The 14746-nt window shown below is 37.0% G+C and overlaps 3 protein-coding genes across 3 annotated transcripts in view; 2 read left to right on the top strand and 1 right to left on the bottom strand.

Annotated features, from left to right (window-relative positions):
* On the top strand, nt 1-6220 carry LOC145233817 (apoptosis-inducing factor 3-like). The gene is made up of 9 exons (XM_080098603.1): nt 1-284; nt 662-839; nt 1679-1781; nt 2825-3066; nt 3734-3953; nt 4203-4315; nt 4629-4830; nt 5128-5274; nt 5462-6220. The coding sequence occupies exons 1-9, from the start codon at nt 160-162 to the stop codon at nt 5854-5856; spliced, it is 1725 nt and encodes a 574-aa protein (XP_079954729.1). The 5' UTR covers nt 1-159; the 3' UTR covers nt 5857-6220.
* LOC145233818 (BLOC-1-related complex subunit 8-like) lies at nt 6111-7473 on the bottom strand. The gene is made up of 2 exons (XM_080098604.1): nt 7138-7473; nt 6111-6804 (listed from the first exon to the last, which is right to left on the bottom strand). Exons 1-2 carry the CDS (start codon nt 7333-7335, stop codon nt 6649-6651), a joined length of 354 nt encoding a protein of 117 aa, XP_079954730.1. The 5' UTR covers nt 7336-7473; the 3' UTR covers nt 6111-6648.
* Nucleotides 7399-14746, top strand: part of LOC145232686 (histone-lysine N-methyltransferase 2C-like) — a 27101-nt gene continuing 19753 nt past the window's right edge. The window contains exons 1-13 of the mRNA XM_080097355.1: nt 7399-8075; nt 8245-8346; nt 8648-8827; nt 8995-9219; nt 9363-9475; nt 9669-9754; nt 10149-10277; nt 10859-10958; nt 11545-11677; nt 12249-12363; nt 12870-12947; nt 13584-13703; nt 14112-14400. Coding sequence (XP_079953481.1) covers nt 8246-8346; nt 8648-8827; nt 8995-9219; nt 9363-9475; nt 9669-9754; nt 10149-10277; nt 10859-10958; nt 11545-11677; nt 12249-12363; nt 12870-12947; nt 13584-13703; nt 14112-14400 — 1669 coding nt within the window. The 5' untranslated portion in view covers nt 7399-8075; nt 8245. The remainder of the gene's footprint in view (nt 8076-8244; nt 8347-8647; nt 8828-8994; nt 9220-9362; nt 9476-9668; nt 9755-10148; nt 10278-10858; nt 10959-11544; nt 11678-12248; nt 12364-12869; nt 12948-13583; nt 13704-14111; nt 14401-14746) is intronic.

Genomic DNA, 14746 nt, shown 5'->3' on the forward strand with positions numbered 1-14746 from the left:
ACATTACCACGGGAAACGCCTACTCTTTTTTTGTTTACTATCGTCATTTTCAGCTTAGCGGAACGCCGTTTTCAATTCCCCACACCAAATTATACGGTCGTGTTGTTCAAAGGCTTCGTGGTGTAGGTTTATTGGAGCAGTGTTCACTTTAACTGCAATATGAGTGACGAGTTTTTTGAAGAGTCTGTTTGCAAAGTTGAGGATCTTTCTGTTGCTACTGAGAATGGAAAGTCAGAATGCATGAAAGAAGTTGAATTAGGACAAGGAAAGTGCTTAATTGTTCGGTAAATAGGTTCTGTTTTCTGTTTCAAGTAGCCATGTTTTTTTCTATCAGCCATGTAACTAAATGCCAAAGCTTACAGGCTAGATGTTCAATGTGTTTTTGTATATTATGATGGTACTATAAGTCTATGGGCATAAACGTTTCAATTCACAATTCATTTGATTGTTTTTTGTCATTGAACACTAAACGTAAGTCAGATAAAATCATAAGGTATGAAAGTGGAATATATGCCTTTACGCATTAAGCGTGAAAACCAAAAGTAACATATAGGTAGGGATACCCAAACCGTTTGAAAGTAACTTAGAAATTCTTTTGATGAAATTGTGGTACCGAAGTTCTGCCAAAACATCAATTACAAATAATCGCCTTTGTTCGTAGGCACAAGGATGGCAAAATAACCGCCGTTGGTCACAAATGTACACATTACGGTGCTCCATTGATCAAAGGAGTGCTCAACAACGGCCGAATTCGCTGTCCGTGGCACGGAGCTTGTTTTAACGCCGAAACTGGTGACATAGAAGACTTCCCTGGCCTCGACAGTATTCATTCATTTCAAGTAAACTAAATTTGACTCTTTGTTGATTTCACGTTTTGTTTACCTAAAGCAGCGGTTCCCAAACTAGGGTCCGCGGTCCTTTAGGGGTCCGTTAGGCAATTTTGTGGGGACCGTGAAAAGGTTGAAGTAATTCTATAATCTTATTTGGCGTCAGTTTGTACCACTAAATAAGTTTAAATCAAAGTAAAAGTGAGAATCGACTGTCTTCATTGCTAAACAATAGCGTTTATTGCATGTCAACTAACAAAAATGCAATTGTTCGCGCACAATCGTAATGTTTTTTGTCTTGTCTGATGTGAAATACTGTCTTTGGATCATTGTAGTGCGCAATTTTGCATAACTAGCTAAAATTCTGCAATCAAATTTCGTTTTTCTGAAATACACATTCAGGCTTAAGGACCGCGAACCCTCGAAATTATGGCAAAGGGACCGTTTGGAGGAAATAGTGAAAAAGTTTGGGAACCGCTGACCTAAAGAATATATCAAATATCGAGTTTGCATGTTTTAGGTGATGTTTGTACAATCAAATTTAGCGATGCATAGGTATTTAGGCCTTAACAGGGATATATAGCTGACTGCAACTTTATAAACACCTATTGTTATCCATACGCTACTTTTTTTTCTTTTTTTTGGTATTTTGACCAGTAGTAAACCCAGAAATTTCCTTTTCCGCCCCAAAGGTGAAGTAGAGGCAATGCTTTTAAAATCAAAACTTTTAATTAAAACTTTTAATTTTAAAACCATACCTTTTAACAAACCTAAATGTTCGCAACATTTAAAGCCCAGTAATAAACAAAAACATCTAAAACTATCAACGTCGTCTTTTTATTTCGTCACAGGTCCGTATCGAAAGCGATGACGTCATAGTTCGGGCAAGACGCGATCAGCTGACCAATAACAAACGAAATATGTTGGCAGGCAAAACAGGGCTAGACAGCTCCAGTAAGTAGTAGTAGTTACTACTGATTATTTAAATTGCTGAGTCATCGTGAATTTAAAGCCGGCGTCATGCCTAAGGTCGTTCATCACGATTTGCACCGTCACGGCTCATACCCAGTGGTCGGATTCAATTTTGTTTGTTAGTCGGTTTTATCACAAAAGTCATATTTTTCAGCCGGTCCTGTTCCAAAAAGTCCATTGACAGTAACCAGTAATGCTAACCGGTTCGCTGATCTCATAAAATTTTGTGAGACGGTTCTAAATAGAACCGGTGCGAACCGGCTGAATCCCATCACTGCTAGCAGTAAGCTTATACCAAATGCTAATTGGCGGGAATTGTTGTTATTTTGTTATTACAAAACTATATTCAGTTCCTTTATAAGCGGCCTTGTTTTGTTGTTTGCTTATTTCGTCTCAGGCGTATCTTCAAAAAAATGTTTGGGAGCATTTGAAAGGTTTAATTCCGATTGATCCAATTGTCTTTAAGGACTGAATGCTTTGAAAAATTTGGTGACAATTTTTTATAACATGGACGTTGTGATAATGTGGCACGAAAAACACGGGACACAACTGCGCAAACCTATATAGCAGTTGCAAATACGTTAAACTTTAACGCATTTACAACCTATCATTGCTCCCATACCCTTGGACTTTAACCGTTAATGTAACTCCAAGGGTATGGAAACATATGGTAACAAACTGTACCTGGTAAAGAGAAGGGCGTTCATATTAGTGGTAGGATTCAGCCCAGCCGGTTCGCACAGGTTCTCGCGAAATTTTATGAGATCAGCGAATCGGTTAGCATTACTGGTTACTGTCAATGGACTGCTTGTAACAGAACCGGCTGAGAAATGTGATTTTTGTGATAAAACCGGCTGACAAAAAAAATTATTCCCACCACTGGTTCATATATTGTTTAAATGCTGGTTTTAGCATACAAACCACACTAATGAGGCCTTTGGTTACAACGAAAATTGTAAAATACATTTTGTTTCGATCTATTCCTCTGTTCACAATCACCAACCTTTGTTTGCCATCATGAACAGATTGCTATGACGAAGACGGTCGTGTTGTGATAATTGGAGGTGGGCCTTCCTCTCTAACCTGCGCGGAAACTATGCGCAAAGAGGGCTTCACAGGTCGAATCGTGTTGCTAAGCAAAGATAGGCATCCACCCTACGATCGACCGAAACTCAGTAAAGCTCTTAACATTGAACCCGATAAAGCCTACCTTAGAGGCAATGCAGATTACTACAAGTCGATTGGAATCGAGTTACATAACAATGTGGTAAGCAAAAGCTAACTTAACACATGTACGCTTTAGCTAAGATGAATAGCCTACATTTGTACCTGGGATCGGCCATGAAGTATCCATGTGGACCAGCGATCACGGCATACACATTTGTAAATCATAACACGCCAGGTCAATTGAAAGCGTTATACCGAGTCAAGCCAGTCTTCAAAGCATTCCCGAACGGCACAGCAAACTAGAAAAATTTAGCCTGTGTTGGGATTGGTTCTCTACCAACCTTGCCTGTCTTGTATGTTGCACTTGTCAGCTTGGGTTCGAATCCCGCCGTATAATTTACAACGATTTATAATTTGTTTGTTTTATTTTTATCCTTGGTGGGGGCAAGCCTAGATGCGTTATGCTCACAATTAGTCGGCTGCCTGTTTTCTTTAAAAAACGTCCGTTAAATCATTTTTTGTGTGAGTTTTTTGTGCCATACTATTTTGCGCTACTTAACGTTTCAACTTTGCGCAGCTATCCGGCTTGGTGTTTGTTTCAGTGCAATTGTGTTGCTTTGTTGTCTTTCACCAAGCTAAATAAACTCCACTCAACCTTATGAACACAAAGCGCTTGAGCTAAGCACTCGACAATCTTGACGAAATAATTCCGAAGGTTTCTGACTTATAACTAAGACTAAACTGAAACAAACATTATCTATTCACAGGAAGTGGTCGGCGTGAATGTTGTAACCAAATCCGTGAAGGTTTCAAAGCCAGTTCCGGATTGTACAGCAAACGGAAACCTTCATGTTACTTATGATAAACTTGTGATCGCCACCGGTGGTCAGCCACGCACTCTAGCGCCCACTCCTGGATGGAATTTAAAAAACATTTTCGTTTTACGAACCCCAGATGACGCAAACGCAATTGCTGAAGCAAGTAAAGGTGAAGACGAATTTTTTCTACAGCCTAATTTGTATTCATTATGCGTCATTAGTTAGTGATAAAAGACCTGTTTGTTTGTTTGTTTGTTTGTTTGTTTCGTGAAACCTTATTTATATTCTTTAAGCATGAACAAAAATTGTAACTAAATTTTTAGGTTAATCGTTTCATTTATTTTTTGTTTTTCAATCTTATGGGTTTTTTGGTCGTAAATAATGTATTTTCTGCAAAGCACTTTTTGTTTCTGTGCAGATCGCAAGGTCGTTGTCGTCGGTTCTTCCTTCATAGGCATGGAAGTTGCAGCTTATCTGGCAGACAAGAAAATCGCTGAATCTGTATCAGTTGTGTGCGGCAAAAGATCGTCGGTACAATGATAAGCTACTTGCTTACAATGATAAGATACAGTTGTTGTCTATGCTTAAAATTGGACGGTTTTCACGATTTGGGCATACGAACTTTCGGGGACCTGGGACGTCATCCAAACGTGACGTCATAGCTTGTAATTTTAATAATTGAAAAATGAGTTGTCTATTAGGTTGTTTTCAAAGGTTTCTTCTCATGATGTCCAAATCACATCCAGTTGTCCAGGTCACATTAGGTTAATAAAAGCGAATTAAATAACAACAAATGATGTCCATTTTAGCAAAATTGCTTTAATGTTAACTCATGTTGTTGTAGGTTCCCTTTGAAGGTTCGCTAGGCAAAGAAGTTGGCACAATGATAATGCAAATGAACGAGGAAAAGGGTTCTGTACTGTTTTACCCTAAAGCGGGTGTTGTGGGTTTGGTAGGCGGGGAAGGAGATGGTGCCTCTAGTGTGAAGAAAGTAAAACTTTCGGATGGAAACATTCTAGACGCAGATGTCGTTGTGGTCGGAATAGGTAAATATTGATAAAGGCAGGAACTTGGCCGAATGGTCTGGCGCAGAGTCAGTTAATGGATTTACATTGAATATACATATATATCGCCTAACTGGCATCTTCAGTTCCATATACAAATAGAATCAATGGTCAGATAATAATGTTCATTAAACAGCGGGTAAACTGTTTTAACTTGCAAAATCATTGCCGCACAAACCGTAGGCTACTTTAATTTTTGTGTCCTTATGACAATTTTATAGGACTCAAATGCCACAATATTTTTTGTAACCATGCATGCACTAATGGAGGTGGTTTTAGGCGTGAATCCTGCAACTCAGTTTCTCAATGATTCGGAATTAAGGCTCACTGATCGTGGCTTTATACCTGTTGATGCAAGAATGCAAACAAAAGTGCCCAATGTGTATGCTGTGGGCGATGTTGCTCTTTTCCCGTTGGCCATGAAAGGTAGCTACAAAGTGAAATTGAAGTGACTAAAACTGTTACTAAATCAAGTTTGAAGCTAATTTTAAATTTAGCTTGACAAAATGCACCAATGAAGAACGGGGTTCTGTAGCTTTTTGGTGCTTATACCAGAGCCATGGTATCGACAATATATGGGCTCTGCTTATACTAAAACTTTATTGAAAAACAGATGGCGAATTGTCCAACATACAACATTGGCAAATGGCGCACGCCCACGGTCGCATTGCAGGCCTCGATATAGTGAAATCACTTCAACGTACAAAGAGCGGAAAATCTGCGGCAACTTCTTTCCCGACATCCGGCCAATCAGTGAACTCGGTCCCGTTCTTCTGGACAGTGCAGTACGGGAGCAGCATACGTTATGCTGGACACGGGTCAGGATACGATGACGTGTCTATATGCGGTGACGTAAGCGCGCGAAAATTTGCCGCCTATTACCTCAAAAAGGACGTTGTGGTCGCCGTGGCAACTATGAACGCTGATCCCGTGGCCGCAAACATGGCGGAAAAACTGGCAAATGGAGTTGTGATGAGACGAATTGATATACCACCCTGTTTAGTGTAAATGCTATATTCTGGAATTATATAAATAGTGCCGCACAAAAGGTTTGGTGTCAAATGTTTTTCAAGGGCCATGGACGTTAAGAAAGAGAGTTCAAATCAAAAATATAGACTGCACTGTTAATTGTGGCTTATTACCTTAATTTAGCACTGCAGGCATTGAATAGTTTCATTCATTTGGTTTGTGGACATATGTATGTACACATTTGCTATTAAACCTGTTACAAACTTATAACTATTTTTGAAATATTACAGCTGTTATGTTAACAATTGATGTTTTGTTTATTGCACATTTAGTAGTTTCTTCAAAAAAATGTGTGACTGCATTGTTGCAGAACTAATAAATAAATAAAAACACGTGTCAAAAAGATTTAAATGGAAAGTAGACCACACACACATTACAAAAAGACCATTGTTCTGTCTAACAAAGTTCAAAAAGTCCATGTGGACACAGTCCTCAATAGGCCAGGAGGTCAAAATTTTAGATGCTTTTCACTTAGTTTGGTAAATTGCCCACAGTGCTAACTACACACAAACAAATCAACAAAATTCAACTTCGAAAACCTTTAAAAAAGGCAAAACAAATATAAATTTATCTTTTGGATGCAGTCATAATGGGTAGATTGCAAAATATATTTAGAGAGTAGAATTTTTCAGTTTAAGATTTTAAACAAAGTCATCAAATGCTAAAGGAAACAACAGTAAAGGGAGTTTTCAGTTTAGCAAACAAACTTGAACCCAACTGTATCAAAATAACGCTCAAACAAACAGACAAAAGTCCACATGAACATTAGTGTTAGCTTTGTTTGGTAATTAACTTATGGTTCATGTTTATCATTGCAGCAGAGGTTACTGCTTTTCTCAAGGTGGATTCAATGCTGTTGAATGTTTCTTGAGTCTTTTCAATGCTTTGCAATACAGATGTCGCTTCAGTCACATCAAAAGCAAGGGTCTGTGGGAAATAAACTTTTGTTGTATAAATTCAGCACATACAATCTCTTGAACAATAAACAACATAACCTCATTGCAAAATTGCATGTTTTATGCTGTCTCAATATCGTAAGTTTGCAAAATCAATAACTTTTGGTAAGTATAAGGCAAAAAACATTTACAGTTTTTAAAAGCATGAGTTTGGGCCCACTTCTACAGTCTAACATCTCAAAACAGCAATTCTTGTGCAAAAAAGTCAAATTAAAATGCAGAATAGTGATTTACCAACACAAAAAACATGTTTTTTTTTTGCTCAAATGGTATTAAAAAAAGAAAATAATAACACACTAAGCACCTTTAATCTTGCACTGTCGGAAGATACGCTCCTCTGACATTCAACACACTTCGGAAGAGCTTTATGAATGTGCTGCTGTATTCGGTACAAGCCCATAGAAGGTTCGTTCGCAATCAGGTGAATTGTCTTGTTGATTCCGTCGCAGCATCGGCGGCTTTTTTCTTCCAACTCACGATCGCGGGTCAACCGTTTCGCCATGTCATTGCGAACCTTTCGGACCGGAAATTGGACTTTCCTGCAGACAAATTTTCCTGTTACAGCAACATCAGGAAAAAAAGAAAAAGGAAAATAGTCCGCCAAGATTTAAAGTGGATGAGAGTAACGTTTAAAACGGCGGTGTTGTCGATTTTTTAACTTTTCTTCCTGTAGTGCTGCTTTTAAAACTTTATTTTTAAAGACTATGTCAGTGGAATTTTTTTAATTTAATGCATGCACCTAAAAATCTATTTTGCGTTAAATTTTAATTCAGAAATCTATGTTGGGACTCGAAACTGATTGATGTCTCATCCGATGTTAGCGAAAGGGGCTGTTGCCAGAAAAGTGAAGCTTTCAATTGTTTTCATGATTGTGATAAAAATAGCGAATGCAAACAGCATTTTTTGACTCCTTTCTGCATTTAGCATTAGAATGTTACGTTAATCGTTTTTGTTTTTTTTTGAAAATATTGCAAGTCATGTTTTTATTATAAAATTGTTGATGTTTTCATTGACATGTGCTTATTTAATTGCCGTCTGTTTTTTCAAGTATTTTGTTGTTTATTAATAAATACTGTGTTGTAGTTTGAGAAATCTGGTTTGTGTAAAAATACCAATAACGTATTATAATTTTTTTGAAAAAGACGGATGATTTGCAAAAAGAAAATTTCAACTGCTTTCGCATCATGTTTTAATGGACATGGAAAAATTGTTTAATGCTGCAATTTAGCTGTTAACCGAGAGGTAAAATGTATTTTTTAATAGTTTTTGCCGTTTTGATTGTGTTGTTTTTGCCAATTGTGCACATTTACCACAAAAAGGATGTTTTGTTGATCAGCTGTTGTTGAAATGTTGTTTAAAGATTTCAGACCCAATAAAAGAAAAATCATAAAAAAGATTATTGTATTTGTAGAATGTCTGTCCAAGATGAGACGTCGCGAGATTCCTTGCAAGCTGACAGCAGTCCCATCGTACCAGAAACCAAAACCAGGCCTAAAGGATCGCGCAGAAAAAAGTTCGATCTGTTTAATTGATTTCTCTTCAACCATCAGTTCTTGTTTTTTAACATTGCCAAACTTTTTGTAAGCTGTGGACACTGCACACTGTTTCGACTTATAAGGTCTCATCAGTGCAGCTGGTGACAGGGCTTTGGCCATATTGGCTAAAGTGGCCATTCAACGGCGCTCCAATTTGTTTGGAGTAACATGTTGAAAGGCATGCCTTACCAATTCTGTTCGATGCCACACCTGGTCACAAATCACACATAGTGTTTTGTTCATATGCCAAACCATACTGATTATGTTTGTTTGAACCAGGCCAAGACATAGGAGCCGAACTCGAATACGTGATGATGTAGAAACAGGCTCAAATGACCCAGACTACAGTCCATATGAAGAAATAGATGAGGCCAGTGTTTCGACTTGTTCGACCCCAGTTCCTGATAAATTTTCATCAAATGATTCAACCCCTGTGCCTACTCCACAAGTCTACCCCAAGTATGGTTCAGATTTTGAACTTTTTGATGAAAACACAATGTTTTATCTGTAACATTCTGTAATGCGACCTAAGTTTTTCGTAGCAAAATATGCACTTACATTTTTTAGCAACTTTTCAGGGCAGAACTACATGTAAATATGTTTTTACCCATCACATACGTTTTTAGCACTGGGACAATTTGTGGCTTATGCTACTACGGAGAAAAAAGTCTTCTTGGTCAAGGGGAGTTGACTCGATATGACCCGACACCCAACTTCAACCCATTTAGACGGCCATCTTTGAAGACTAGAGGCAGTAGGGATTCATTATCAGGTCATTCTCCAGCTTCAGAGTCAGGAGACAGAACCGGAAAATCTCCTTCGCGGAGCAGAAGCCGAGAAACAAGACATAGGTACATGCAGTGCTTCTTACTGTATTTTGATGGGTTGTGATTACAGTTAGTAAACAAAGCCTTTTGACAACAGCTTGCAAGGAAAAGTATTTAATAAATCCTTTAGGTAGTGCATTAAGTCAAACTTGCTTTTTGGTTTTCAGTCGAGATTCGACAAGCCGTAGCTCCGAGCTTCGGACATTTGATGTGGTTGAAGAATTAAGCACAGTTGGAATTGGTGAAGTGGTGGAGCCAACACAAGTGTTTGAATCCACTGGTAAAAAGCTTAGGATCATACAGCATTAAACTGAAATAATCTTAATTTTGTGTTATATTTTGATGTGTCTAAAAAAATATATATATATACGGAAAAACAGTGTTAGGTGTTTTATTTTGTCGACTACTTTCCCTGTATTATTTCAAGTAATGCTTGGAATAAAATGAAACAAGGTATTTTATTCGCTTTTCAGGTCATGTTACTGCACACCACTGCTGTGCAGCTTGGTCAGAAGGTGTAACTCAAAACGAGCTCTATCAGTTACTCTGTGTTGATAAGGTAAACCTATAACTGTACTATAGGTGTAGTTAACAGTGCTTGTGGTTTGACTTTTGGCGGACTTACCACTGAGCCGGTATACCTCCGTTGGTAGAGAGCAACCCACAAAAGGCTCATGTTGTCAGTTTAGATCCCACCACAGGCTAGATTTTTTAACCTACGTTTTGCCACATGGGGATGCTGGCAAAACGACCAAAACAAAACTGGCATGGTTCAGTATGATACCTTCAATGGCCCTGACATATTATGATTTATAAATGAGTGTTGTGATTGCTGGTTGGCATGAAATGCTGTAGGGATGATCTAAATTATGGCTATTATGTTCATCTCAGCTGTATATATTTCTGTATAAGTTTCACTTGCCATTAGTTTTCACTGATGATTTTTTTTTCAGGCTGTCCACTGGGGCATGTCTCAGAAATGCAGTTACTGTCAAAGATTTGGAGCAACAATAAAGTGTAAAGCACTGAGATGCGATAGACTCTTTCACTACCCATGTGCTGCTGGAAGTGGATGTTTTCAAGTAAAAACTATACCACTAAACTACCATCTTACATTTTAGCAAAGGGGTGTCTTTTAATTGGAACATAATAATTTGTACACATGTTTAAACAATTTGATTTTGAAATGTTGAGAAAATATGTGTCTGTTGAAATAGCTGTAGTCCATTTTACTGTTCAGACAGTTTATTTTTTTAGAAAAGGATGAAAAACAACAGAAAGTTTTTTTGCAAACTCTGATGTCTTAAAATATGTTAAATCTAAAACGCCAACATTTATTTTTTAGTTTTAATTGAAAGTACTTCATTTCATTTATTATGTTACACAAACAAAATTGAATATGTTTCAGGCAGTTTACTGACTTGAAGTTTTATTATAAAACAAGCGATGTTTTAATGTCACATACTAGCCACCTGCAGTGTTTTTTTTAAGGTGTCCAAATTTCTCCAGCAGTTTCCCAAATAAGCAAATATGGCTATTTTTGGTATTTAAATGAAACACTTGCGGTCTCTTAAAACTACTTAGCGGTCACCCAAACCAAACCTTAAAAAAACCTGGCCACCTGTATCAGAATAAAAAGACCCAACATTTGTTCCTTTGTCAGGATATCAAAGCCATGTTATTGCTGTGTCCTGATCACTTGGAACAAGCTCCGTCCATCGCTTCACCTGAAGAACTAAACTGTGCCCTCTGTGATGATATAGGTACAGCACCAGTTGTTTTTTGTATTTGTGGAAAATTTACCCATTGCTGCTCCCAGAAAACATTTTCATACAGTTTACTAACCAATGGTTCTTAACATGTGTTTTCAGGCTTTACATAAGCTCTCTAAAATTACAGAAAGATATATTTTTTTTATTGTATTTTTCGACAATCAGGCGAAAGTTCGAGAACTGAAAATTGCCCTTTGTCGTTCACGGGGTTCGAACCCAGGACACTCCCGGGGACGAATCCCGATCAGTCTGTATATGGGTCAGGCGCACCAGGCCATTCGGCCAAGTTTCCACCCCAAAGATTGAAAAAAAAGGCAAACTTTCTTTCATGGGAACCGTGGCATTATAGAACTAATTATTGTGTTTTATCAATGCCAAGTTTATATATGAATGAAAATTAAGGAATAATTAAACTAGAATGTCATACTGTTCTTAAGTAGTTTCAAATTGTGCCATATTAATTTTGGCCAATTGTCTTCTTATCTTAAATGCTTATACATCACTTTAAAGAGACCTGCTGGCATAGAAAATAATGTCAGGGTCTGTCAGAAAGATTTGATAATTTTTTTTATCACAGGCGAGATATCGGACTTTCTCTTTTGCACCTCGTGTGGTCACCACTATCATGGCGGTTGTCTTCGCGTTGATGTAAATCCCATGGTACGGGTTGGGTGGCAATGTCCAGAGTGCAAAATATGCCAGACTTGCAGGTAAGAAAAAGTGTTTTTTTTTCTCCCTCAAATGATATCCTTTACAAAATGCCAATTTCTGCCTGTGGTGTACCTGTAGACTTTTATAGAAAGTGTTTTAATTTCTACAAGCTACAAAGTTTAAAATTTCTCCAAAATTTTAAATATTTTGTTGTTATGATGACATAACACTTTGTATCTTTTATCATGCATATTGGAATGAGCATATTAACCAACAATTTGTGCTGTTTTTAAAAACAATTATAACACTTGTTTCCTTAGGTACACAACACACGGACTTAAATAGTAGTTTTAGTATAAAACAAATTGCCAGTGAAGTTAAATAAAACGTATCCATTTTATTGAACAGACGTTTCGACAAAAAACTTTTGTCATCATTAGCGCTTGTTTTCGCTTGTACTTTATATTTTACTGATGATGACAAAATTTTTCCTGTTTTGTAAAACAATTTACTTTCCATTAAAAAGTACAACAAAACACTCACTGCTAAACACTGACCCTTTTTCCAACTTAAAAAGCCAGAAAATAATTTTCCCACTGTACATAATTGCTCATGTTTCATTCTTTGCAGACAACCAGGGGACGACAATCAAATGTTGGTTTGTGATTCATGCGACAAAGGATATCATACATATTGCCTTCAGCCTGCCATGTCATTTATCCCAAAGAATGGGTGGTGTTGTCAGGTAATGACTATTAGAAGTATTGTTATCTATCTAGCGCTGGTTTACTCAAGCTACGCAGTGATGTGGAACTATCCTTAATGCATATGGAATAGAGATTTAGTAGCAAAATATGTTTATGGTTGTAGGTTTCTTTACTGTGTACCTATTGAAGGAAATAAATAAAGCTTTTGCTGTCAGGCATAATGTGTTAACAAATATGTGGCTCTTTGGCTTGGTTTAATAAAAACTGCTGGAAGAGCCACATATTTATTTGAAGTAATGTTTAAGACAGGATGTGATATATAGGTCAGTTAGGCATGTAGGCAAAATCTGACAGTGATCAGGTTGTATTTAATGGTGTTTTTAGGTGTATGTATTTGTATTGTATTTCTGAAAAAAATGTGACTGTTATAGGCATAGGTTGTCTGTGTGCTTATAGGTGTATAATTTTGTAGTATATTTTAGGGAAAAATCTGACTGTCGTTTTACTGTTACACAGTGAATATCAAATTTTATTATTATTTTAGGCTTGTCGAAGATGTATTGATTGCGACCTGAAAGCACCAGGAAATGGTGTCAATTCAATTTGGCATTGTAATGACCAGGTGAGTGACTTAACCTTCTATAAAGTGACTTAACTATATCCTAGAATAAAATCTTGACACAAATGACATTATTAAATAAAGGACTATTTTGGAACACGGCATATGGATCTATTCATAAGTTTAATGGTGAAAATAACGGCCCAAATTTTTGCTGAAACGTTTGAAAAATAAAGCATGTCGCTCTTTACGCCTATTTTGGCCGTTATCTTCAACATTAAAGGACTATTTTTTCTGTTTTTAGCACAATGATATTTTTCTGCAAATAATGTCAAAACTATTTAAAACATTTTTTTATGTTGTGTCGTTGTGAGTGATGCATTTTTAATTCTGCATGATGTATCAGTTTACACAGCTCTTTGAAATATTTAAGTGTCTCTATTTATAAAAATAAATGGCCCAAGAGTTTTATGATTTGATAAATAATGCAACGGTACATTTTTTTTAGAAGCAAATTTTTTGAAGAACTTGATATTTAATGTTTTGCCATGTCATTTTTATACGTTCAACACTAATTGTTCAAATTAGACCTTCAATAATTGTTAGTCGAAATTAAAAACTTAATTGGATAAGTACAATATTCCACATGAACAGCACTGAAATATGCAGACGAAGTTTTTCCACTAATATGTGTTATAGGTTTGTGATAGCTGTTTTCAACTTCGAGGTAAAGGATCAAGTTGTCCAGTTTGCAAGAAAGCTTACCCAGCTGGTGCTCATAAAGATGATATGCTACATTGCAATGAATGCAAAAGATGGGTAGGTTAACTTGGGACACAAAGCAACACTTTGTAATTCCTGACCAGTAAAACCACTTGCTTACATCCTAGTCCATGGGTCGGCAAACTTTTAGGTGACGCAGGCTAATTTACTTGTTGTTTCCATGTCTTAATGACCTCACATGCCAACGTTTTTCTAAGTAATAGTGGTTTGTGCCAGCAGATCTCAATAATAAGGAGAAAGTAGAGTGTTTTGTGCATGTGAGGCTGAATTTTAAAGCAGTGGCATGATAAAAACTATAAACAAGCAATGTAACAGGTTAAATTGTTACTTCAAATAAACATGCAAATCGGTTGGCATGCCACGAAAAACCACCTTGCATGCCAACCTTGGTACGCGTACCAGCGGTTTGCCAACTTGTTACCAAGTAATTGTTATTGTTGTCAGGTCCATGACGAATGTGAGGACGTAATTGACATGGACACTTACTTCGATATGGGAACCGACTACAGCTGTCCTCGTTGCCGCGATGAAGCTGAAGACGTGCCTCCCCAAAGTGAAGATCTCGTACAGAATGATGAGACAATTGTATTTTCTTCACCGTCGACAAGTCAGCTGCCTGGAAAGTCAGGACCCTCTGGTATATTGCTGGAGGATGTTTCTCAAAAAGACGCTGCTAAAAGGTCCAATATATCAGCCAGTATGGAATCTGACCAATCATCAACTGGAATGAAAGGTTTGTTGTTTGTGTTTTAAACCAACCAATCAGGTTTGGGGTCCTTGGGATTAACAAACACATTTAAAAAAAAAAAAAAAAAAAAAAAGTTTAGCTAAGGTTCAGAATAGTGATTTAAAAAATAGGCCAAATTAGCTTGTTTAGTACAAAAACAAATGTTTAAGTTTGTAGAAAGCCTCACTTTAGTATAGAAGCCTGCTGGATTTGTACTTAATCGAGAATCTTTTTTAGTATTGTGGAATCATAGTTCTATGTTTGGTGACTCTAAATTTCTGTCAATTTTGTTAAAAAGCAGCAACTAATTGTTTATCATAAAGGCTTTGTTTTTGGTCAAAATCTTTGCACG

This window comes from Phallusia mammillata, chromosome 6 (assembly GCF_965637545.1).
Source record: "Phallusia mammillata chromosome 6, kaPhaMamm4.hap1.1, whole genome shotgun sequence".
Taxonomy (NCBI): domain Eukaryota; kingdom Metazoa; phylum Chordata; class Ascidiacea; order Phlebobranchia; family Ascidiidae; genus Phallusia; species Phallusia mammillata.